A 27,805-nucleotide genomic window follows, 5' to 3' on the forward strand; every position below is an offset into this window, starting at 1 on the left:
GACTATCAAAAATAGCCTGAAATTGATTGCAACTTCGAAATTTTTCAGAGATCAATCCCAAAACACCTTCTTCTCACCCAGTGTCTCCAAAGATAGCTTGAAATTGCATTTTAAAAACTTCAATTTGGAAAACTTTCCAGAACAATCTATTGACACCCCCAAAGACAAAAGGGACCTTAATGTTGAAAAACTTTCAAGAGGGCACCCCTAACCTCTTTCCTCAACACTACCAAATATTGCCTAAAATTACGATTTTGACGTCTTTTTCAAATAATCTGCTCTTGATACTAGCCACTTTCCCAGTATCTGGCAGCAGGGGAAAGGCAGTACTGGTAAATAGGGTGGTCTAAATGGTCTACTGTGTGATGTCAGCACGCAGTGAATCAAAAACTGAATTATAAATAGCTAAAAAATTGTTGAAAAATAGAAGTCATTGAAATTTTAAGGTTACAGTAGTCCTTGCAGGTAAACGCGCCATTTGTCGTAAAACTAAAGTTGTGAGGGATTGAATCCCCCCCCCCTCCCCAGGTAAGATTAAAACCCCTCCCTTTATAAAATCTGGACACGAGCCTGTTGAGTCACCTTCCTCGTATTTCTGCAAGACTAGCAAGAAAAGCTTGGTGTCTCATATGGTGAACGATGAAAATGAATTTATATTCTCATTCGAAGTTTCAGTTTGATACTTTCTACAACTGAGAAAAATGATAGAAATCATAAACGTTTTCGAAAACCGTCATTGAAATTCACCCAGAAATTTGCGCTTTAGGAAATACTGAGAAAGTGCAGTATAGATTGCGAAACCTCCTAGAGTTGCCAGAATACAATGTTGGAATGCTTCAGTAATCTTAAGGAAAACACTCAAAACCTTTAACTTACGGGTCATTCCATACAGATTCAACGGATGAGTTCGCTCAACCATTTTTAATTTTTTTGAAACTCATATCCCAAAATGATGCATATGAATGATGTTTAAAACCACTTTTATTTTTTCTCTAACCTTAACCCTTGATTTTTTAGGGGTCATCAAAAGTGATTTTTGCAGTCAAAAATGGGACTTTTAGACCTTTTCATTTTGGCCAAAATCTATTTGAATTACGTTTATGGCAGTTAATTTTACGCTTTGATGTTAAAGTGCATAAGATGATAGTCTCACATGCTGAGTTACGTGGGTGTAACTTAATAATTAAAATAATGGCAACAGGTTAAAGTTCAAGGTCAAATGTAAAATTTTTGCTCATTTCAAAGGGTCATAACTCGCTTAGGGGACGAAAACACAAAATGAAATATGGCAAAAACTAATCACTGGAGTCACACTAATGAGAAAATATAGCTGTAATTGTGTGTTTGTTTACCCTTTACAAATTACAGCCCCTCAAAGATAAGAAAATTGAGAAAAATGACATTTTTAGACCCCTGTTAACCAAAAGGGGATGGAATTAAAAATGAAATTTCTTGGCCAATTGAATATTCTATTCTACTATACATTATATATATTGTTTTGTGTATTTAGTTTGTAAAAAAGATACAGGTCTTTGAAATTGAGCAATTTTGCTAGTTAATTTACGCACTAAAACAGAAATAAAAAGTGTGAAAACGTCATTGCACTTTCTTAAATGGCCTATATAATATATTATACTGAAAAAACATATTTTAAGTGTAAAAAAAAACTATTTTAATTTGATAACTTAGAAATATTTGGACGTGAATGAGTAGTTCATACGTGATTGACAGCTTAAGTAGTTAATTTATAGACTATCTACACATACAAATTTTCAATACACACAATTATATGCTCTGTACATTAACATATCTAAATTGCCTTAAACATATGCAAAAACATTATATGTACAAAATTTAAATTTTAAAAAGTGCGTTTTTTATTTCTTATTTGAGTGTAGTTTTGAAAAAATGAACTCACCTAGTAGTCCTATAGTTGTAATGATGACTCAAGTATATAGCGTTTTAAAATGCTTTACCGAGGCACATTCATAATTTGATACTTCGAAAATGTACTAGGAGCAAGACAATGACAGGGGTTCTAAATTTAGTGATCAACACAAGCTATGTAATAACTTTTTTGATAGTAATGGGCATTTTCCTTTGATAGTCTTTTTAGTAACACACTATTCTTCATACCTATTGCTAGGGGACAATAATTTTACAGTGATAATATTTAAATACGGTGGCATAAAGCAGTGATTAAATGTTGTATTGGGAATTTTATTTGCAGAGTCAAACCTTTCTTGCAGCGTTTTTTCAGCTAGTTTAGTATACTGAATGCTCACAAGGATACATGCAATGGTTAGTAGCAAAAATGCAGAAGGTATACATTTCTGTAGGAATTAAAATGTGACTTCTAGTAGTTCTTTGTAAGCTAGTCTTAGTAGTATCAATTCTTTTTACGGTTCTTCTGATTCTGTTACAATGTCCACTACCGTGTGATATTGCATAGAAATGCCATTCAGCTCTCAAGTTGACATCCGTTTCGTGATTACATAAATTAAGTTCTTTCTATTTTTGTTGTGTATTTGAGTAAAGTATTTCAGTACGCCACATGCTGTATCACCACCAGAACTATAGTACTACTGTGTGAGTTCATTTTCTTAAAACTACACTGAAGCAAGAAATAAAAAAACTCATCTTTTTTTTCCTTTCAACTATGTAGATAATGCTTTTGCACATGTTTAGGCAAGTTACATAAGTTAATGTACAGAGCGTATGTTTGTATGTATTGAAAATTTGTGTGTGTAGATAGTCTATAAATTAACTACTTAAGCTGTCAATCATGTATGAACTACTCATTTATGTCCAAATATTTCTAAGTTATCAAATTAAAATAGTTTTTTTTAATACTTAGAATATGTTTTTTCAGTATAATATATTATATAGGCCATTTAAGAAAGTGCAATGAAGTTCTCACACTTTTTATTTATGTTTTAGTGCGTAAATTAACTAGCAAAATTGCTCAATTTCAAAGACCTGTATCTTTTTTACAAACCAAATACACAAAACAATATATATATAAAATGTATAGTACTTGAATGGAATATTCAATTGGCGAAGAAATTTCATTTTTAATTCCATCCCCTTTTGGTTTACAGGGGTCTAAAAATGCCATTTTTCTCAATTTTCTGATCTTTGAGGGGCTGTAATTTGTAAAGGGTAAACAAACACAATTACAGCTATATTTTCTCATTAGTGTGATTCCAGTGATTAGTTTTTGCCATATTTCATTTTGCGTTTCCGTTCCCTAAGCGAGTTATGACCCTTTGAAATGAGCAAAAATTTTACATTTGACATTGAACTTTAACCTGTTGTCATTATTTTAATTATTAGGTTACACCCACGTAACTCAGCATGTGAGACTATCATCTTATGCACTTTAACATCAAAGCGTAAAATTAACTGCCATAAATGTAATTCAAATATATTTTGGCCAAAATGCAAAGGTCTAAAAGTCCCATTTTTGACTGCGAAAATCACTTTTGATGACCCCTAAAAAAATCAAGGGTTAAGGTTAGAGAAAAAATAAAAGTGGTTTTAAACATCATTCATATGCATCTTTTTGAGATATGAGTTTCAAAAAAATTAAAAATGGTCGAGCGAACTGATCCGTTGAATCTGTATGGAATGACCCTTACTAAAAGTGTACAATATTTTGCTCCAAAGAAGAAAGCAATGAAAAACCTATCATTATTTATGCTCTCTAACCTGTAGAAAGTGCCTACCGATGTTTTTGTCACTATGAAGCTGATATTATAAACGTGGGTGGTACCTTGAAAATTATGTTGGATAAATTAGCAGAAAATTTGCAATATTCGGCATAGAGGCGATAGAAATTTTGATAAAACACCGCAGTACATTAAGCGGATTAAGTTTTTGAATGTCTCTTTTAAGTGAGAGGTAAGATTAGCGAAGTTTAATAATTAAAAAAGTTTAAAGTTTTAAGATAAAAACTTTTACTGAGACTGTGACTTGGTGAAATCAATCAGCATTCACTCCCTGCTGTAATGAATCAAATAAACTGATACAATGACCAACGTTAATGTAGTTAAATTGGATTCAGAAGTACACAAATCAAAGACATCGTATTTGTCTGAAATTTGCAGTTTTTGAGCAAAAGCCAAGCATGACACCCATAAGAGAAGAAAAATATTAGAAAATTTTTTGATGGTCATGAGGTCTTTGGAGATCTTTTGCTAAATGTCCACACAATCATTTTAATCCTGTAAAATTAACTGCTGTGGAGCCGTAGCCCGAGTTTTCACCAATCACATTATTGTTTGGAAAAAAAAATCCCTTCCCATCCCATAAGAAGCGAAGGGCACACTTTTGTATAACAAACGATAGTTGCTTATTATTATGTGACTTTGCAGTATTGCAGTACTCTACAAATGATGTACTGAACAAGCCTCCAGCAAAACTCATGAATCCTTTCAGAGATGTTGAAAAACAGTAGAATGGAAAAAGCTGATATAATACGATAATACACATAATATTCTACTTAGTTTTTTATACTTAATAACATACTTTATGTAATAAAATGAAAACGATGTTTGCAAGATTAATTTATAACCATTATTTTTTTTTAACTTCACAAAACTAATCTTACGATATAATCAGAAAATAAATTCGAATAATTTTTATCTATAAACATAAAGAAATGCATCAAAAATTATTTATTAGAAAAGAAATTTTTAAACCAACATTTCAAAAAAAAAAGAAAAAAAAAGAATAAAGCTAATACATTTTAATTGAAAATTCCAACTTGAACTTTCAAAAAATCCTTCTTTTTGATACTATGCGGGAACTTAAATGCCGCCATGACAGAAAAATCTTTTTTTTTTTTTTTTGACAGGGATAATGCTCGGCTTTAATACTCACAATTTTCAACTGAAAAATTTTTTTTATCATTCTTTTTTTATTATTCAAAAAAAAAAAAAAAAAATTTTTTTTTTTTTGAAGAAAATTACAAATTTAAGCCTCGTGCGGGATACCTAAATATTTTTTGATTCGGATAATTAGTTTTTTATGTGAGATGTGGGTCGGTACGGGCAACTTTTTATCAGCTTGACAAATTGAATTATGAAAAAAAAAAAAACATTTTTTTCGATACACCCTATTATACACGCGACCGGTAACGATTCAATTTTTGGCCTATAAGGAAAGGAAGCTTAAAGATTTAAAACGGTTATCTGTCGCCAGTTTCTAGTTCTTAACAAAAAAAAAAAAAAAAAAAGGCAAGACTTCAGTCATTTGAATGGAAGCATTTTTAAGGGTCACCTAACCTCCCCTCTGAATATCTGACGCAATAGAGATTTTTTTTCTATGCTGCCGAATGGCTACATGTTGGAGCTCAAAACTACCAATATCTGACACGCACAAGTATATCCATAAAACTTTTTTTTTACACTTATAAATATCAGTAGACACTTTCCCCACCACTGAAGTAGAACATTATACAATATTTGCTCCTTACAACCTAAACTACAGAATCCAGTTGGTCCCCACGACTCTCCAGTAAATCCACATTCAGCATCATGGGATCTCCTAATATAAAAGATGACCTTCAATTACCTAATGTATGGCACATCTGAAGCCACGTGGTATTTTGCCGCCGCATCCAGATCTTCGTCAGTCCTCTTCACCGGGGGACACAATCCTTGGTATTTTAACCTGTAATTAAATAAAAGAATTATTTTATATGAATAATTATCTAATAAATCTATCTCGTCAAACACGATTGAAATTTTTCCTCAAAAATAATTTTTTTCACATGCAAGTAAATAAATACATTTTCGAATCATCGTAATATTAAACGGAATGATATATGATAGCATATTTTTAACGTACATTAAGAATGTCCATTGTACAAACATCAAAATCGGTCTTACCCATTTTGCGCATCCTGCATAAATTTCCGCTATTTTTATACATTAAAAAAAAAAAAAACATTTACCTTTTGATAGTTCGTTATCTCCACAGTTTAATATTGTGGCTCAAATAAAGAAAAATTTCAACGACTCTCTAGCACTAAAGTGCAATTTTTGTGTCGAAAAAGATTGTCTGTTTAAGATTTCCTGCCTGTGCCAATGTTGAATTCTTCGCTCTTTTCTCTTTAACTAGCGTAGCGTTTCCCAACCTGTGGTACACGTACCATTGGTAGTACATGAGTACCTTGTTGGAGGTGCGCAAAAACCTTTGCTTCCGGTCTTATTTTGACGGGCAGAAACGTATGCCTGTAAATTCTCTCGGGATAATTATGTATAAAATCAGTTACGCTTGAGACACAAACGTTGTGGGTTTCAGTCGGGATCTTGTGCTGCAAGTCTACTCGCCTGTGTTCCCACCATCCGGAGTTGAGTCGTTCGACCGGGATTTCCCCGCTGAAGACTTTCCACCGCCAGGAGTCGATCAGATAGCCGAAGGGGAGGAACGCAATCTTGCTGAGTGCCGTCTTCATCTGGTGGTTGATGTCAGCCTCTGGAACAGGAAAAGAGCTTTTTCACACTTTTTTGAGCTCGGAGGCATTCACTACACTACACACGCACACTACAGACCTGAGGTTCCCCCGTACCAACAACTACAAGTAGTTTAACTGGTTGAATGGGGCCCTGAAGAGAGCCCTGTTTTTTGATCTAGACCAGAAGCTAAGCTACACCTGGTCCAGCACCCCCCCCCCAGTGGTATTGATTTTGAATGGGAACTTAGAAGACTTTCTGACCTCGAATACATTTAACGTGCTCTAGTCAACATTAGCGAGAACGGAGGCTCGTCAACCAGCTGGCAGCGAACCCGGGACCATTCGGAACTAGTTCGACGGCATACTGATCAGGCCACGACTGCCGCTTTTCACACATAAGCCGCGTTCACAACACACTTTTCTACCCAGTAAATCCCCGCTCTGGATCCACAAAAACCGATTGAAAAATTCCCCGTTTCCATGTCAAAAGAGGTTTCCCATTGTGCCACAGAAAGCGGTTTTTACCCAGCATCCTTAGCGGCTAGTAAAATGTTTCGCGTAATGCATTCTGGGTAAAATTTCGCTTTGCTCCCAGAAGCAAGCAGGAGGAGAAAAAATCCACACATACCCCACAAATAACCGGAATGCGGTGAAAAGCAGGTTTTTTTCCGGGGTCGAAAGTGTACATGGCCCTATAAAGAGGGTGTTTCAGAAAGACCCTCCCCCCCACATTTAAGTGAGAGGCACAGAAAGATGGAACAGGTAATGTGTTGGACCGACCAAGTTGGGACTTGCTACACGCGGGTTTAAGGAAATAGTTCCAAAACCAAACTCCAGCAGGTGCTGAAGTCACAGAGCAGAGTCTCTAAATAGTGTATGAAAGTGCGCTAAGCGAATAGAGATGAAATAACATAACAATGGTTTTGTTCGGTTCGCTTTCTCAGCAGAGCTATCGAGAGCGCATTTTGAAATGACGACTGAGATGGATGAACCGTTTGAGTTCAAACTTTACCATCTGTTGTGCAATATTACCAGTATGTGGCACTCTACCAGTATGTGGTGGAGTGCCATGTTTATACTGTGAAAGGTGCGCATACCGAAGCAATTTTAGTGGGATTTGACCTTTGTTCACTAAGCACACTTGCCTACACAATTTATTAGACAGTCTGAGATTGCAGTACTCTCTGACGTCTAATCTTAGAACTATTTCTCGAAACTGGTGTATTATTTCAAAAATGGGGTGACTTTTCTGATCCATCCTGTAAGTGACCATTCACATAGCATGAAAATATGTACATACAGATAGACAAATGGGCGATTCTTGAAAAAATGTCCCGTGCGTAACGCTAAGTTTTTTATTTTTCTCAAGTAACCATTAATTAAATATGGGATTATCTGTTATCGTTTGATAGTATATTAAAGCATGGATTATTCCTCAAGAGCATTATTTTTTGAAGGTTTTGGTTAGCTGGAAAAAATAAAAAATTTAGCGTTACGCACGGGACATTTTTTCGAGAATCGCCCAAATACGATTGAGCCTCTTTTTTTTTTCTTTTTTGCCAAATAGCTCACCGTCATCATCAGGGACATCCCCCAAGAGTCCGATCTTCCTCAGGTGGTCGGATGTTGAGACAGACAAGGCTAAGACATCTCCAACAGCTTCGTGAAATCCTGCAAAAGAAAACGAGAACTTATCGCTGTCCTTTTTGACCGCAGATTTCAGGTAAAGATACTTTTAATAGGCTATGTACAATGTGTCACCAGCTTCGTTTGGTGAAAAATAGCATACTTTGTAGAGAACAATGATTCTCGCACCTGGATTGGCTCCGCTCTGGAACATCACAGGCTGCTTAGCGTATTGTTGGTAGTACTGCACGTGACCCATTTCATGATGGACGGTGATCAGGTCTTGCATGTTGACTTTGGTGCACATCTTTATTCTGGTGGAATATTAAGATTGGAATTATCAATTCAGAAAAACTAGTACTGCGTACAATTGAAGGATATGAGCGGGAACAAATTTAGAATGTCATGTGTACGTAAAAATCAAACTGAACATGCTTGCTCATGTCGTGGCAAATTCTCCGACCAGATTTATACCAGCATTTTAAATACGTACCAATAACAAATGATGGCCTATTTTACACCACGGATTTTAGTGATTCTTATAGCGTCAGTCCAGTCTCGAGGTTTGAGCAAACGAGATGTTTTGATGTACCTTCATGAAATGTCAAAATTTCTAGCTTTTCCCTTTTCTCCTTTTTTTTTTGAGGAAAATCAATTTTTTCTCTGTAATAGCAAAATCTAGGTCAGAAGGTGTGTTTATCATGCATCTATGGGGAAATAACACAAAATTCAGTACCCTGGGGTTTGTCCAATGGCGGAAACGAAATGTTTTAACCTTTGCCGATATCGGGTAACCTTTGATTGTCCAGCATCAGCGGGCTAACTATTCTGCAACATTAGCAGATACTCGTAGTCAGCATTGTCAATACTGGACACTAAAACCTGTTTTAGACTACCTACATGAACTGGTGCGTACACGAATTATCCAATATTAATCAAGTGTGTTGTAGTACTTACGTACCTAGCTCCGAGCCGTTGTCTGTGTTCTATCTTCTTCGGTTCAAGGTCACTGTATGCTATCTGCTTTTACTCAAGTATGAACCAGAAACAACAATGCATCGTTCATATTTGAATGAGTCAGGAATCAACTCAGTGGGACCGAAATCTTTGAGCGCTCTTAACTGAATCGCAATCGATCGCACAGGTTGTTTTGCAGACACATCTTGAAAGAGGCTTCTGCGGAATCATACAGGGTGACAAGAAATAATTTGGACACACATAATACACCACAAGTTTAATGCTAATGAAAATATTACGACCAAACTTCAAAATAAATATGAATACATGATTACGTCTAGTATATTTACGAATTTTCGAAGTGGCTACCTTTAGGATTAAAACAGAGCTTTGAACGTGTCACAAATCACCTCTGGACCGCAACTCACTTACAGATATTTTATATTATGGTTTGCATAAGGATTTCTTTCGGGATGCCAAAGTTTCAAGAGGTTTAGCACACACCCTTGTCTCCACGATGGATCGAACAGAATAATCCATTAAATTCAAATCTGGGGAATACGGTGGCCATTCTTGAGCTCCAATGAAGTCCGGAAAATGTGTCTTGCACCAGTCTTGAGTGCATTTAGCTCTGTGAGCAGGTGTGGAATCCCGTTGGAAGGTCCATCGATCGCTTCCAAAGAACTTTTGCTACCTAGGTAAGACAACAATTTCCAAAATGCGTTTGCGATATGTTTCTTGACTAATTTTATCCAATGATCAACAAAAAACAAGTGATATTTTCCCACAAGCACATATCCCACCACAAACCATTAGATTGGGGTCGTTGACGCCATTTAACAATGCAAGAAGATCTTGGAGGCAAGGTTGTGTGCTAAACTTCTTAAGGCTTTGGTATCCCTAAAGAAATCCTCATGCAAGGGATGGGATAAAATATCAGTAAGTGAGTTGCGACTCAAAACCGAAAATTTTGTGACACGTTCAAAACTTTGTATTAATCCTAAAAATAGTCGTTTTAAAAATTTCTAAATATATTAGACAAAATAATGTATTCATATTTATTTTGAAGTTTGGTCGTAATATTTTCATTAGCATTAAAGTTATAGTGTATTATGTGTGTTTAAGTTATTTCTTGTCATCTTAGTCGAAATTTTGAAGTTTGGTCGTAATATTTTCATTAGCATTAAAGTTATAGTGTATTATGTGTGTTTAAGTTATTTCTTGTCATCTTAGTCGAAATTTGATCGACTGTGCGCAATATCCCTTTCTGTTCCGTTATCCCATTTCCTGGCCCTTTTTTAAGGGAAAAAAAATTAGAATTTGTTTGAACACTTCCCTCAATAACAAAATTTAAAAAAAGTACTATTTTTTTTTTTTAAATATTGCAGTGAAGTGCGCACACACATGATTTTAACGAAATGTGTGTCAAATTTTATGAGCGACAAAGACGAAGAAAAATCCATGTGATCCAAAACGGCCGAAAACGTAAAACATTATGTAAAATCGGAACTAGTGATCGAAAATGCACCAAAAATATCGAAGGAACGAGAGAGAGAAAAAAGATCATATACAGTGGCTCCCAAAAGTGTTCGTACACTTTGAAATTTTTTAGTAAAACCAAAATAACTCAAAACCTGAATTCGAATATGAAGTCCAATATTTTTTCAGATCATTCTTATGTCATTCTAAATACAACCCATTGGTTTTTTCAAAATATTGACGGATCTTTTTTTCGAAATGGGTCAGAAAACGAAGAAACGGAGAAATAACACGCCACAAAAGTCATCGTACACTCAACTATTTTCGAAGAAATTCATGATTAAAATTATCATATGTCATTTTATTAATATTTTTGCATTGTGTTGACCCTTATAAGTCATTTGGCTTTAATTTTTTGTTTATTTATTCCTTAATATTGTGCTTATTACTGTAAAAAGGCTGGTATTCGTAAAAAACAGCAAACACCATTCAAAATTTGAATTTTTTCCCCACAGTAGTGGTAAATTGGTTTGAAATGTCTCTAAATTAGTTAATTTATTTGTTTGTATAGTAAAGTGCTTGATAAAATAATTTAAAGAAAGGAAACGGACCGAAAACAAGGTAAGAAAAGGTCAACCGGCAAAGTTGACGAAACGTGATCGGAGATTTAAAGTTAAAAAAAATTATGAAAAATACACATTTGAGTGCTGTAAAAGTTTCTGCAGAGTTAAATGAAACATTTTACATTTAATTTTCACCTAAAATTGTTCGTCAAGTTCTCCGATTAGCTGGAATAAATGGGACCTCTTCCCGCAGAAATTTTCTTGGTCGTGCGTAAAACAGAAAGCTTACGCTTTTCGTCGCAAAACCAATGATAATTAAGCTAAAATCGGTTTAGAATCATGTCTTACTTACAGATAAACATTAATTTAACATTTTTGGTTAAATTGTTGTATAACTGTAAATGGAAGAAAAAATTAGGAACTTAATCTTAAGAACTTATTTGGATCAGTTTATCAGGACGGTGGAGGTGTTCTAGCGTGAGGGTGCATATCAGCATCAGGAATTGGTAGTTTGTAATTTTTGGATGAAATAATGAATCATGCTGTTCCTTTAAATATTTTAAAAACCAATTTTGAACTCTTATCCAAAAATTTGGTTATTGGAAACAACTTTGTTTTTTATCAAGATAACGATAAGAAGCACACGGTTTTCAACGTTTGCGTCTAGTGCCTCGAAGATTTTCCTTAAGTTTAGTAAATACCCCCTCAATCTCCAGATTTTAACTTAATTTAACGTATTTAGAGATATCTGGAGGCTAGATTACGAAAATTGGGCTTTAAAATGAAAATAGAGCTAGAAGCAGTAAGACTCGAAGTGTGGTTGAACACTTACTCAGAAATTACGCAAAAAAAAGGAAGAAAAAGAATGAAATCTATTCCCAGACGCTTAAAAGGTGTTATGAATACTGTATGATATTCTACTAATTAATAACTTAATCAAAAGTTAGATTATTCAATAATATATAGACATTTTATAAAGTGTACGAAGATTTTTGTGAGATAAAATTACCGGCACTTTTTGGTTTTTGATTTTTAAAAAATCAAGTTTTAATATTTTTTAAAAACTTTTCATGTAGTTTTGTTAAAAGTTGATCATAGATCTTATAATTAAATACCTATTCCGAAATATTAATTCTAACCAATGGATTGGGGCCTATTTCGTTGAAAGTCGTAGGCGTACGAAGACTTTTGGGAGCCACTGTATAAGAGTGATAAGTGCTGAAGATTACTGCAATGCTGCAATAAATGCTACAAATGTCCAAAAAAAAAAAAAACACTCCTTTTACGTAAACATGCGGAAAAAGTATAAGAAAGATTAAAAATGAACTGAAAAAAATCGACCAACAAATAAAAATAACAGAATTTTTTTAAAAAATAGTAAGCACTCTTTATAATGCACTCAAAAGGACAAAATAACTTTTCTGGGTCAGAAAGGACAACGTTTAAGTGTATGCTTGTAGTTTCCAATTATTCCAAAAAAATGACTCCACAAACGAGCAAAAGTGCAATTCAAGTCAGGTAAAATATTTCGTATCATTATCTAACTTTCTGTCATAAATTTTTGAGTGTTGAAACCAGTGGCGGATGGGACAGCACGAACCGGCCCTGGCATTTACGGCGAGCCGGCCCCTTAAGAGTTGCTCCTTTGGAGTTCCTAGATGAAAGGTTCCCCTCCCCTTCTATTTTTTTTTTATGTAAAAGAGAGAGCGAATCCAGCTTCTTTTTTTAATTGGGAGCCATCACTAGAATTTTAGGATTAAAACTAGCAGAAATAGCGTTTACGAATATTGAGAAAAATAATTAGTAATGCGAAGACCTGCTGAGTAAAAATGTGTAATATTCGTACAGTTAGGGGGGGGGGGGGTCCGGGGGCACACCCCATGAAAATTTTCGAAATTATAGCTCTAAAAACGCATTGTTAGACTAATTTTATGAGATTTTGGGCGATGTTTGCACAAGGGGGATTTGAAGAATTCGTCACGAAAATTTTCGCATTTAAGACTTCAAAAACGCATGTGTATGCTATCTTTGGAAACACTAGGAAGAAGAAGTCGTTCAGGAATTCTTTCGAGCAAAATTTCGCCATTGAAGTTCCCAAAGCGCAAATTTAGACGATATTTGACGCTCTTTATGGGAGGGGAATGTTTTTGAAATTGAATTCTTTGAAGAAAACAAATTTATTCCGATTAATTCAGGTAAAAAGTAGAATTGAAGGTAAAAAGTACCTTCAAACGTTTTTAACACTTCCCGTGTATAAAATGGGCGGTCGTTCAATTATTTGAGTTGTACTATCTGAAATACAGAGATAGAGTATATGTTCAGCTTCTCTGGTTTATGAGCAAGCAATTACCTTAGTATTGACAATTTGAACTTAATCATAAGTATAATATTTTTTCCTGGTGTTTCTCTCCGGAAATAGTTCCAAGTTTTGTAGTGTCAAAATTACACTTGAAGCGATCTTTGGTAATGTTGGGGGGCTAGGAGAGAAAAGAGGTTCAGGTTCTCTCCCGGACAATTTTTCGAAATTGTAGCTCTAAAGTCGCAGCTTTATACGGTATTTGATGATATTAAGGGGAGATTCCGGGCCCGATGTCCGGATTTTTTCTGATATTAATAATCTTTATGCCTTCTAAATGGTTTTTGCATAAATTTACAGGGGGAGGAAGGGCTTTTCCGACTATTTTTTGAAATTGAAATTTAAAAAACCACATTGTTAAATCACCAATTCTGCTAAGGATAGGCTAGCTGTCGTTGGAAATTCTTGAAAAATTTAACTCCGAAAACGTAGGTTTAAGCAATGTTAATGAGGTGCACACCCAACCCGGGAATTTGTTGTTTTAAAAATGCATTCTAAATTATCTTAGGGTAATGTTATCTGATTGAAGAGATTCGGGGGAGCTAACTCACAGGACTTTTTCGAAGTTGAAATCTAAAAAATGGGATTGTAAATCTTCTTTGATAACGTAAAGGAAACTGACAATTTTTCAAAATTAAGGTTTAAAAAGCGGTATTTTAGTCGACTTTCAATGACGTAAGGAAGATCTCCCTCATGAAAACTTTTGAAATTGAAGCCCATAAAACGAAGCAAGACCTTTTAATGATGCTGGCGAGCGTTTTAGGGGACATTCCAACAAAAACTTTCCGAAGTTAGCCTTTAAAATGCAGTTTTTAGACTTTTTTTGGTAATGTTAGTGGGTAAATCCGTTCGGGTTCCCTTGATAATTTTTCGAAATTTCAATTCTAAAATGCAGCTGTAGATCATAATTCGCTGATCATGTTATTAATGGTTCGGGGACTCTTTCCCGAAATCTTTTCGGAATTGAAGCTCTAAAAACGAAATTTCAGATTACCTTTTTGTAATATAAGGAGGAGAAGAAATTTGGGGACCGCTGAAAATTTTCTAAATGGAAGTCATAAAAACAAAATTTTATATGATCTTTCAGGATAGGGTAGAGGACATTTGTGCAGGATTTGGGTGATCCTGCTCCCCCAAGGATTCACTCTCCTGGATTTTTTTTTTTTTTTTTTTTGGAATTTGAAGTTCTAAATTTTTAGGTCATCTTTTCGAATTTTAGGTCATCTTTGATGAGGGTACACAATAGGAAAAGGGACGGAGTTTCCGATTTGGAAACTCTTCCCCGGCACTTTCAAAACGAAAAATTTTGAAACGCGTTTTTAGGTATCATCCTTGGTGGTGTAAATTGAAGGAATAAGGTTCGAGGACCACCCTCCCTTGCTTTCACATCTTAAATTCATTTTAAATATCATTCCTTAATCTCTTGATACAGTTTGGGTTTACTTTCGTTTTGTATATTCAAACACTTAGAACTACTGGTGTGACTATTCATTACAATATTTTGAATATCCCCATTACTGCATTTCAATTTTTTTTCTATTGAAAACAAGCTTCGGTGACTCCTATGAAATTGTCTTGATTATTTATCTATTCATTTCTTGTATTAAGTTGAAATTTGTCATGGTATTATGTACTGAATACTTAGTTTCGTTAAAAAAAAAAAAATGTCTGAAGCATTTCACTGGTCTTCAGTTAGGTAAATTATGCTGAACTAACGTGGATTTTCCTGAATAATATTCAAAGGTTTAACTGCTTCATATTCAAAGGCTGCATTTTTCATTCAAAATTTTGATGAAAAAATACGTTTTGTATATAAGTTGTTTTCTTTCTTTCTTTTTCCTTCTTCACTAAAGTAAAAGTGGCAGCCTCCCCTGGCGACGGCCCTGGGCAATTATGGAAAAAAAAAATCTTATCGGCTGATGAATTCACTGACACGCAGAAAAACATCTTATTGCTCTTAACATGAGTTTGGCTGTGTGTGTGTGTGTGTGTCTTTTTTATTTTCTTTTTCTTTCCTAATTTTGTAATCGTTACTCAAAGATGATAGTGGACTCAAGAAAATTTTTTTCGAAGACGGTGGAAAATTATCTGAAACTATGACGACGCTTGCCCCCCCCCCCCCCGTGAAAACTCTTCAAATATGCATACAAAACGCAAACTATTTTTGTATATATTTTAAAAGTTTTTTTTTTTTTATTTAAATAAGTTATAAGTTTTGGAATGTATTGTCAGCTCACAATTTTCTGTAACGGCAGCTCAACATTTTCGGAAATTTCAGGTCACAAATCAATCTGCAACTTTTTTTTTTTTTTTGTAATGATTTTCTTGTAACTTGTTGAGAAATGTACCGAATTATTATGATATTGCCAGATAATTAAGTAGTTTTTTTTTTTTAAAGGGAAGAAAAAAGGAAAAGAAAAATGATGTTTCTTTTTTCTTTTTATACTGCTCAGTTGTAAAATTCAATGCGGCCCAAACAGAGGCGGCCCATCGGGCAAATGCCCGGATGCCCGCCGGTCCCATCCGCCCCTGGTTGAAACATGCATATTTTTCTGGGAAAGTTTGGTTTGAAATGACATGAGCCGCACTTTTCCTCGTTTGTGGAGTCATTTTCTTAGAATAATTGAAAACTACAGGAATACTTAAACATTGTCCTTCTGACTCAGAAAAGGTACTTTGTATTTTGAGTGCATTATGAAAAGTGCTTAGTTTTTTTTAGAAAAATTCTGTTATTTTATTCTTTTTAGTGTAAATGTATTTCAGAAATAGAAATATGTTACCATCACAGAAACAAAAAAACCCCCCATACACTTGTCTGAAACTAAAGCATTTGGCACTAAAAATTGATCCTTGCTCCCCTCTAGGATTTGTTTGTGTGCTAATTTAATTATTACCATTTAATTATTAAAGGTTTGCGAAACTAATTCATACTTCACAGCATACAAGTAACTCGCAATAAAGATCCTAATACTTTTACTTACCAGGAAACATCACGAGTTCAGTAATCATGAAAAAAAGTTAAAAAATGGTCGCATTCGAAAGAGTATCTTTAGAAAAAAATTTGACCCAAATATTGGGTGCCCCTCGTCCTTTTGTTTTTTGAGATATGGGGGGTCAAAGTCTGTCGAAATCTTACGAAAGTTCGCCAAATTTAAAGACTTGGCAAGAAATGGAAAATACCACGTGATTTCATCGCCTGCGTCTAGCAAGACTCTCATTTCCATTTCTGGTCATCTGCAAAGCGCGTAAACGATGTTTTCGAATTAACCCTTTACTTGTGTGGGTAAAATTAAAAAGTAACTATGAAGCCTGTGAAATGGAAACTAGTGAGCTTTATCCAGAGGAGCTACAACTTTATAACGAAATTGAACGTAGGATTTAACTTTGCAATCGTGATAATAATGCATTTCAAAATTTAAGTGCATTTCAAGTGTGTTTTACTTAACTAATTTAAGTTTGTACTCTTGTAATGAAATGTGCTGTAAGTAATTAATAATTATGTACGAGAATTAATATGAATAAGTAAAAAAAAAACATGCTTATTAAAGCTTATATATTGAAAATAAAATGGATAGTTTTTGATGTTGAAAGAACATGATCATGGATTGTAGTATCCCAGCTCTTATTTATTTTTTCAAAAGTTATTATCATTCATGAAGTTTTATTGTCTGACCACTGCTAGCGAAAATGTTTAATTTAAAATCGAAAAAAAATAATAATTAAAAAAAAGAAAACAACGGATAGTAAATGTCAAAAATTTGCACAGCAAAACTAACGATGTCGGAAATTATTTCATAACAGATTCTTATCAAAAATTTTATAGTCGACGTTCATTACAACAACCCCTGTTGTTCGAAAAAGTCTGTCACTGCAACTGAAAGTCGCTATAACGTAACTGCACATCATATTGCATGTTATTTAGTCATTTTTAAAAATACTGAAGTCACTTTTACCAACTATGTTTCACATTAAAAGGGAATTCAAATACGAGCAAAATAAAAATCAATACAGTTTTTTTTTTTTATTTGACTTGTTAGAGGATTTACACATAACTTGAAAACGATACACATAACGAAAAACACACTGGAAATAACTGACAGAAATCGTTTTTTTTTTTTTAATTTGAGAACATGGTTTGAAATCTTTAAAAATGTTGTTTTCTTCGTATTTAGATACTGTTGAAGATTTCAGATTTACGACTTTTCAAAAAAAAAAAAAAAAAAAAAGACTTTAAAGTGTGTTTACCGTTTCTCTACGGTTATCATATTTTTTTTCAAAACAGTTTCATCATCGAATAAACTCTTTCAGTGGAAATATTTCACCCGCAGAAGCATAAAAGTTTTAAACATCAGTTTTTTAACAGACAGTCTTAAGAATAACAAAAAATTCCATTGTTTTTTACAATAAAATAAAACAAATATTTCGGGCTGTGGCGTTTTCCCCCTATACAGTTGCACGTTAATATCCCAGAACAGTGACCAAATATGGAAGTGAAATGTCTTGTCAGATGCAGATGTTGAATTCGCGCGCGTACCTTCCATTTCGGAACAAAACTCGCTAAATTTGGCGACTTTACTAAAAATTTCGGCAATTTTTAAGACATCATATTTCGATAACGTGGTCACGAGGGCACGTAGTTTCAGTGCCATAAACATGTTTTCCAATGCTCTTTCGAATGCCACCAATTTGGAATTTTTTTGAATTTCCTTGATCGTGATGTTTCCTGGTTAGCCCCGTTTTCGATTATTGGCATAAATGACGATAAAAATCCTAAGAAAGCAATGATAATGGATAAATTTCATGCTTGCTCCAGAGAAGCCTTGATTTCAAAATTTTTATTATGATTACTTTTAATATTGCTGTTGTAAGGTAACAAAATTTGTAACAATGGGTTTTATATTTAATGTAGAAATTACATGAAATTTGCTGTTTTCCATCTAACCGAAATAATAACTTTATTTTAGAATTTCAATTTTTCAGCGTGAAATCGTACCTTAAGATTAAGCAAATTATTTAGTGAAATCCCGAAGTCTGTAAGTGACCTGGTTGCTGAGATACAAGCCAAAGCAGATCTCAGATTTTTCTGTTACAATCAGGCCAAGTATAATAAAAGCGCTTTAAAAAATAAAAAAAAAAGACTTTTTAGTTTTGCCATTTTTAGTCTGTATATGTTCATCACAGAAAGTCTGACTTAGAAATTAGAGACATGATTTATCTAAAAGGCTTTTTGCAAGAAATCAGACCATAAAATTCGTATGAAAAATTCAAAACTTGTGAGGAATTTCTTCCTCCAAGTTATAAGAAAGATATGAGAAAAATGTCACCTGAAGTCTTTGCGGTCGAAGAAGTTCCAGGCGGAGGCATGGCACACCATTTCCCTGCCCTTGGGTTTCTCGATGACTGACCGGTTCCAGAACTCGGGCGTCATGGGCAGAAGACCGAGCGAAATGAAGAAGTCCTCTGACAGCTTGAACATGTCCAACGGGGTCATTTTCTGGCAAAAAAAAAATTGTTCACCGAATTGTTCATCTTATGACACGACGCACAATTCACACTGATAAAGGAAAGAACCTCGGGGGAAACCGATTCGAATGAAACTGAGTATAGTGGTTGTATTCCTTATTCCGCATGGGTATATGCTCTCAAAGTTTACCCGTATTTTATATATATCAGCTATGTTATGTGCTTTAAACCGAGCGCACTGTGATGTATTGGCATCGTTCTATATTTGGAGCAAACCTTACCTGGCTACGTCGCAATGCTGTGATAAGGGCTGCCAGGATAGGTTTGTCCCAACTATAGACTCATAATTCTTACCCCTAGTACAATACTGCCACATCTGCATAAACTACTTTTCGAGAAAAATCAACTTAAATGTAATGTGCCTTAGCTTAAATTCTATAACACTCTGACACATCTCAAAAATAATTTTAAAAATTCCTTTTCGTTTGTGATCGTCTTGCATTTTAATAGATCTAATAAAAATGCACCAGGATAAAGTATGTAACTCAAAATCGACAATTTTTGACTTGCTGTGACACTGTAAAACCTCAAAGATAAGGTTAAATATATTTTTCGTTTGTGGCTGTCTTGCATTTTAGTAGAACTAATAAAAATGCACTAGGATATGAATTGAACTCTAAATCGAAAATTTTGACTTGTGGTGGTGATGTATTAGTTGTGCGAAATCCACATGAGCAGTTTCGGTATTGGCTAGGAAAAAAAGTAAACGAGCTGATGTGTGCATCACATGACTTCTTTTTACGCCAATTTATTGGTAATAGTGCCTTGGAGTAAGCAAGGAAACACTGTAAATATTACCAATAGAGAGTTATTGGCAATTTCAATGCCAATAACTCTCTAAATAAAGCCAATAGCGGCCGATTTAAAACCAGATAAAAAAAATAGAGAAAAAACTGCCAAATTTGTCGCCAATTTGCCGACAAAACTTGGCGACCAAAAAACCTGGCGATACTTCGCCAAGTTTCCACCAAATTATGACACCACTTGAGTTTGCATCGAAATTAACAATGATCCCCCCCCCCACAAAAAAATTGTAAAAGACCCCTTTTGGAACATTCGAATGCAACCAAAAAGGGAGGTGCTCAACTAAACCCCACTAGGAGTCTACGTACCGAATTTCAAATTTTACGGGATACTATTTTGGAATTATGCGAGATACACCGATACATACGCACATGCATATCGTACGACATGCATACGTACGTCACGAGAAAACTCGTTGTAATTAACTCCGGGATTGTCAAAATGAATGTTTCGGGCGTCCATACGTTCTTAGGTATATCTGCACGTGTGTTCGGGTCGGAAAAAAAAATAAAAACAACATTCATTCGTGGGTGAGCAAAATGGGAATGAAGGCCAATTTTGAGAGAAAATTTTTTTTGCGAATACAATTTTTCATTTACTATGTGAAAGGAAGTAAAATAGGAACAATTTAAAGTTCTGAAGCTTCCTTCACACATCTCGGTTGAACTTTAAGTATTTTTTTTAACCATTCGTTGCCAATTTTTCAAATTTTCAAATTTTCACTTTTTTTATAAAAATGTCAAATATCTTCATATAAATAATAGCCAACGATCGAGTAACCCGCGGGTTTCAACAATGAAACCCGCGCTACTGCATGATTATTAATGGTAATTGATGATTAATAATATGTTTTGGTAATTTTTAACATGTAGGGAAAGGCTTTATTGTGACAAGGCTGAATTCGATCCGGTAACTTAACTGCTTTACTGGTAAGATTGTGTCATTTAAGGGAATGAGGAAACGAAAAAGTGGTCAACATGAATGCTATCCACTGGAATTTAGAGTCTGGAATGAGACGACTGGAGCGAGGGTTAAAATTTCAAATTTCAAAATATCATCAAACAGGCAATTGCTTCGTTCAAATGTAGAAGCAATTTTCACCCGTCATTAACTTGACGGACGATTTTCTAGTAATAAATATAAAATCTAATCGCTACTAAAAATCCTTCCCCCATCCCTTCCAAAAAAAAAAAAAAAAAAAAAACCATTAAAGTAGCGGAAACATTATTAAAAGGGAAATATCTTAAATACTCCTAATGAAATAGATAGAACGGCGACTGGCAACTAAGGACTTTCCCTAGTTTTGCAAACCCAACACTCGTGCAAGAGCCTATGTAGCGCCTTAGAAGAAATTAAAAGGATATTTCTCTAATCCTAGGATGCTGTTTCGCATAGCATAATTTTTCATCTTTCCTCTAAACAACTTGTCTTTCATCAATCATCTAACAGGAGCTCAGTAATAAAGCCAATTAACCGCTGGTACCAACGTTGTGATTTAGGTGGTAACCACGAGGTAATTTTTTGATTTTTCATCGTTTTCTCGTAAAATTCTAAGAACTTAAACCGGAAAAATTGGATGAGATTAAGTTGAAAGTGCTCCAGAATTGTGAACCTCTACTGCGGGTGCTGCAAGAGCGATAGTGGACTGGGTCCAATGTCCAGTGTCCGTTCCTAGATCTCAACAACTTTACACATAAATAGTGACGAGACTGCAGTCTCTGGATGTGACAAAAGAGCTGTCGGTACATTGTACGTGGTTAGCCCTGGCTTCGGGGCAGTAACTTACTGCTTTGTGCCGAAGCTTTGCCTTCAATTTTCCAGTTGAATTGCACCATGTCAGCGAACTGTTGTTGGTGAGACAAATTTACTTTATCTACCAGTTCGTTGGCACTCTCAGTTTCGATGAAATGATATCTAGCTCTAGTGCAGTTAATCCCTACTCCAGAGTGATTAGTCTATAAAAAGGACGAAACTGCAATCTATGGATGGGATAACCGGGCTCTCGGTGTATTGCATGTATTGGTTCAGCTAGTTGTGGGTGCATGTGAGCGACACTTGGAAAACTATAGTTGGGGTGAATTTAACTTGGCAACATTGTGCTACGTGGATCCTAATCACAGCATCACGCACGCTGTCGGGTTAGATTTACCCCAACTATAGTAAAGAATTATACTCTAATTAGTCAGTTAAATTTACGGGCTGATCAGTTCACAAAATATTTTCTATCGAAGTTTGAACTCTTTTTGCTAATGTCCTTCTGGAAGGAAGCTAACTCTTGCTATTGTTATTTCAGATTTCTGGCACCAATAGAAAAGTAAATTGTTTTAAGTTTTAAAGTGCTATTCTCCACGCTTACCATACTAGGATAGAAAAGTGCCATGTGGATTCATGTGAGTACACACACTTATTTCGCTTAGTTATTCAAAAATCTAGCTTATATAAGGCTGCAATGGACACATTTTTTTTCTTCAATAATTGATCTAGATGCCTAAAATTTAGTGTGGTTGTACTTTTATTGCATCTGAAAGAATAATAAAAGTTGGTGTAAAAAATAAATAAATAAATACTATTTTATAAATTAAAAAAAAAAAACGAAAATTTAAATTTCAAATTACTTTTTGCTGCATATTTTTTTTTTTTTCAAACTTAGAATTTCCACTTGTTTTTTAATCATTAAGAATAATTAAATTAATTTATGCATTACATGTAATGTTTTATGAGACAGTTTATAAAAAATGGCTGAAATTATGAAAATGTATGTGAAATTATCAGCAAATACGGGGACTTTAGCAATAAAAGAGTTGAATTTCTAACTTAACATAACCGTCATTACTGAAATTCATGAATGAAACTATAACTAGATATTATCCGAATGTTTTTCTAAACTTTCATTATAATCCGATAAATATTGTGATGCATGAAACATTTGAAGTTTGTTTTTATGTAAATAGTGACAACAGAATTTATACGTGCCGCAAAATGAGGGGGGCTAGTCACGGATACACAAAACAAAACTTAATTCATTAAATAATGCATAGAATGGAAAAAAATCTTGTTGCCCTGGATACAGCAGATGATATAGAATTAAAAAAAAAATAATAAAGGATTTTTTGCTCAATTTTCAGCATTTTTAGAGTTTACTGTAGCCTTAATATCATACAGAAAGTCATAGTTTTTAATGAAGGCATGTCATTGTAATAATTTATTTATTTTTGTTTGTTTCCAGAAAAGACCCCTTCATATTTTTTGAAACCTTGACCAGTTGCACATAGTGAGTTCCTTTCAGGGGCGTCCTGAACTTAAATTTGGGGAGGGGGGGGGGCAGAAATTCTCAATTTGCTGAATAGAACTTCAAGTTTTGTCAAACGATAAAATACGGGTATGCACACATAAGAACATATGAAAAGAGACATTCGGGTATTTTAAAATTGCAATTATGTCCCCAAATTGGCCCAATCGTCAGACAAAATTTACCGAAAAAGGAAATTTTTTTAGGAAGGCACAGTTACTTCCCGTGGAAGTACCGAACACTTGATGCTATAAAATCAGAAATAGACGAAAGAAGGACTTGAACGCTTACCTTTTCCTGCATCATGTCGGTTACGTCAATGAATTCTTTGTCCGGGTATGGTTTCACCAAGTCAAATATATTACCCCAAGACTGGGCCCACATATTGCCTGGAAGAGCAATATTTCAATACAACACAAGCTTCCCGAAACATTTCAGCCCAGGCTAGTGTCTATTGAAATGTCACGATACATCTTTTTTGTATATATATATATATATATATATATATATATAAGATTTTTTGGTGGTTTCTGTACGATTTTGACTTGCTGATTTCGAATCCGTTGAGTGCCAGACGTTAAATCTTGAGCGTTTTTTATAAAAATTGTAAAATTTCGATGTCAGCCGAAAAAAGTGTAAGGTTGAATTTCAGGTATTAATTTTTTTAAACTATAATCGGCATGAGAATAGAATTTTTACTAAAGTTAAACATTAATTGCATAGGGAGCATAAAAGTTTTGATTTAGCTTAGCAATAAACTCTAAGGAGTGAAAAAGGCTTAAAATGTATAAGATAAAAGGCTATAGTTATGGTCCTTCAGGTATTATTAGCAAAACAATAACAAAATAAAACAACAGCTGCTACTTGGGCACTATTAGTACTTGGAATATTTGGTGAATTGAGAAATTATTTGGAATAAAAAAAGAACGATGAAGTACAAAACGCAGTCACTTGTGATGTCAAAGAGCGTCATACTTCGTGTTTCAAAGAGTGTCAGACTCGAATGAGAAAAAATTTGTGAAGCACTTTCCGCTTGCATTGACACATTAAATAGCCCCGACCACACACCCAACGAAGGGAGTGGTTAACATTTACTTTGGTATAATTATAAATGATATAGTTTTAAATGAAGAAGATTCTTATTATCAAGCCACAGCATAGCATATGAGAAACTGACCTCAAGGATTAAACCAGAAAGTGAAAAATACGGTTGAAACAATGACTACATTCACTAAAAGAAGATTAAAATCGGCGAGTCAAATCATTTGCTGGATACAAGATTTATATATGCTAGAATAAACGAATTAATGGCATCATCAAAGGAAACAGTCCCTTTACAGAAATTATTTAATCATCAACTGGCTCCTCATCCTACTGCTTTATTTGTTTTGATGATGATGGAAATATGAGAGATCCAAATAAATTTGAATTGAAGTCTGAAAGTAGGTTACGGGTAGGCGGTAGGAGTCACACAGAAGTCACTCCGCAACACCAGCAGTGGTGAGTGATTATATTGATGATGTAGAAAACCACATTAAGCAACACACACAAAGTATTCCATGGGCACACTTTGTGTTTGGCAGATACCATAACTTTAGCATCAAACCATACGAGAAAGATGTTTCTGTCGTGATTTTCAACTGAACGAGAAGCATCACTTTGCCAAAAGAGATATCAGACTGAAAGTATCAGCAAATAAGATGCAAGTAATTAAGATTGGTTGTGAGCAGGCAGAGTTTAATGAGTGTTTCTCCAGGCCAATGTATAACTGTTACTGGTTCATACTGTTTTCAATTGAAATTAGGGTTGGACTGTAAGCATACTCCCATTTCTCATGGAGAAGCTGACGTGATTATGGCACGTAATGATTTGCGAATAATCAAAAGGAAAGTCACATGTAAGCAGATTCTGATGGCACAGACGTTCTTTGCATCTTAGCTCATCATCTTTATACAGGGTGTTCCGTTTTAACCTGCAAGACCTTAATTTTCGCAACAGTTAGTTCTAGATGTATACTTCCAATTGCAAAAATGTTCAAAATCAGATGCAGGGTTAAGATATTGAAAGTTTGAAGTGAAAATAAAAAGGAGTCAAAAAATAAAAAGTTTAACTTTTTATACGGGCCCCAGGTCCCATAACTTATATTTAGAGATATAATCTCCATTGAAAACTATTACTGACACAAAAAACTTGACATTTGTGCAACAAAAACTCTTAGTAAACTTTAAAAGTAGTTTGTAGTTGCTACATTTAAAAAAAAAGTAGTTGTAGTAAACTACATTTATATTAAAGTAGTTGTAGTTGTAGTTTGCTACAAAAAAAAAAAAAGTCCGACCACTGTATTAGGCCTATAATAATGGAAAGATCCTCACCTCCGTGACAGATCTTATCGATGTCTTCTGAGGTGAAAATAACTGATGGAGGGGAAATACATCAATAACTGGCATTCTATCAAAATTACGAATTGCCAATATATCCTCAAATTTACTAAATACTATTTTTAACATACGTTTGAAACTACTAGTTGAGCCGTACTTTAATTAAGAGAGCTTAATATTATATTCCTACTAATCATTAAAATAGCCGATTGTTTGCACTATGAACAATGTTACTACTTTGATAGTAAATTGGCCTCGATTTTTAAACACTAAAAGCTTTTTTTTATTATTATCATTATTTCCGTGAACAAGGCATTTTTTATTTTTTTATTTTATTTATGAGTAAAATAATTGGAACTTAGCTGGGTCATCGTTTATGGTTACTTCTAGTAGGTAACTCTTTCATGTAAGAATGAAAAAAAAAAGGAAAACAAAAGGTTTCTAAATTGAAAAATATTTGCGTTCAAAAGTTACATTTTCTAGAAATTGACCCATATACAGGTAAAATTTCAAGAACTGCTCTTATTTTTGAAAAAAATTAATGCAATAAGCATTTAATTTAGCAAGATCAAAATAAATGAAGCACATAAAAGTATAACAATTACAACTATTTACATAATTTGTAACAGTTATAAATTGTTACTTGTGATGAGGAATGAATGAGCCAAACCGTACCAAGTAAGTGGGCGGGTATGGGTCCGTCTGCCCTGATGCCGCGTCCCGGATACTGCTGGATGAGCTTCCTGCGCACGTAAGCATGCAGTTGTTGGTAGAGGGGTTCCATGGTTTTCCATAGTGCCTCTACATCTCGAACGAACGTTTCGCTCTCGTAAACTTCCCGCCACAGGTCCCCGGCGTCCGAGAAACCTGTCGGGAAATGCACACCTCACTCAAATCTCATCAAGGTTACCAAATAGATCACAAAAAACAAAAGGCACAATTTTTAAATTATATAGATCGGTTCTTTCCGAAAAGTAAATCGTCAATTCCAACTTTTTACCCGACTGCGCGTGCGCGATGCAAAGGTGGTAATGTGTTTGAGTCTATGTATGCATGTTCGTTCCTATGCGGCGTTGTACAGGCTAAACCCATTGGCCGATTTTGATAGATCTTATGTCAATCGATTTGTTATAACCTTGGGAGTGTCACTAAACACATGACAGTAATCAAAATTTACCTTATCAACAACCAGTCGCCATATTGTCAGTTCGGGATTGTGTCGCACGCTACCTGCGTGTTACACAGCGTGCGACAAATGCCGGTAGCGTTTTCACTGCCTGAATTTTTTGTTTACTAAATTTACTAATTCAATTTTCATCTCTAATATGTTGCATTTGTTTTTGTCGTGATTCAGGAGACTGAGTTTCGTGACGTGTACTCTTTCGGCGAGCTTTTTTAGTTTTGGGAGAAAGATTTGACTGACGACTTTTCTGCGCTGTTAATATAGCTGTGGTTGACTGAAGTTCGCGTCAGTAGTTTAGACCACCACAAGTTACTTAATAATCCTCACGATATAAACATTCTCAATAAAGTGACAAGATTGCGAAATTTGTCGTCTTATGATCATAACGACTAAGTCAATGAAAATGAACTAAAATAAAAAATAATTATTAAAAAAAAAATGAAAAAACCCCGACTGCGAAAAAAAAATGAAAAGAAAAATATATAAACCCAGTAGTTTAGAATGTTTTTAAGCACTACTGAATAACTACTCCATTGAAATAATTTTATTTTCGATACACACATAAGACAAATCATAAATTCAGAAGCAGAAAAAATGGATCAACGGTCGGGACCCATTCAAATTTTACGGGGTTCCTTGACTGGTCAGAAAAGAATGAGTCCCGACTGTTGAACCTTCTTTTCTGCTTCTGAATTTATGAAGTCTGTTATGTGCGTATCGATTTAGTTTTTTTTTGGTTTTTACGCAGTCGTGTTTTTTGTTTTTATTTAATAATTATTTTAAGTTTTAATTTTTCAAACGTATGTTTGCATAATGCTATTTTTCTTAAATGTTAGCCTGAAACTTCTATTTTATCGCAGTTTAAAAGTAATGATCCATTTTCCGGTTTTTTTTTTTTTTTTGAGAAGGGCTTAAAGCTTCTGCGCACTATGCTACACACCATTTCTTATTTATTTGCCTGAATTATTAGTATATAAGTAGATTTTTCCTGTCACAAATGTATACCTATATGTATGTATACCTATGCCACAAATGTATACCTATGTAGTGCTAAAAAGTACCACGTCGTCAGTAAAGCGACGTAGTAGTTTTAAATTATTTATAGTCCTCAGTTAAGTTAGTTATAAATGGTCATTTTGTCTGTATTATAAGGTGTATCAATACAAACACATACACAAACACAT

The 27,805-nt window shown here is 34.4% G+C and overlaps 1 protein-coding gene across 1 annotated transcript in view; it reads right to left on the reverse strand.

Annotated features, from left to right (window-relative positions):
* The window catches only part of LOC129221627 (angiotensin-converting enzyme-like), a 48,475-nt gene that overhangs the window by 8,528 nt on the left and 12,142 nt on the right, over positions 1-27,805 (reverse strand). The window contains exons 6-12 of the mRNA XM_054856151.1: positions 26,114-26,305; positions 23,352-23,449; positions 18,769-18,938; positions 8,279-8,403; positions 8,036-8,134; positions 6,339-6,483; positions 5,578-5,676 (exon numbers count right to left, since the gene is read on the reverse strand). Of these exons, the coding sequence (XP_054712126.1) occupies positions 5,578-5,676; positions 6,339-6,483; positions 8,036-8,134; positions 8,279-8,403; positions 18,769-18,938; positions 23,352-23,449; positions 26,114-26,305 (928 nt within the window). The remainder of the gene's footprint in view (positions 1-5,577; positions 5,677-6,338; positions 6,484-8,035; positions 8,135-8,278; positions 8,404-18,768; positions 18,939-23,351; positions 23,450-26,113; positions 26,306-27,805) is intronic.

This window comes from Uloborus diversus, chromosome 4 (genome assembly GCF_026930045.1).
Source record: "Uloborus diversus isolate 005 chromosome 4, Udiv.v.3.1, whole genome shotgun sequence".
Lineage (NCBI taxonomy): Eukaryota > Metazoa > Arthropoda > Arachnida > Araneae > Uloboridae > Uloborus > Uloborus diversus.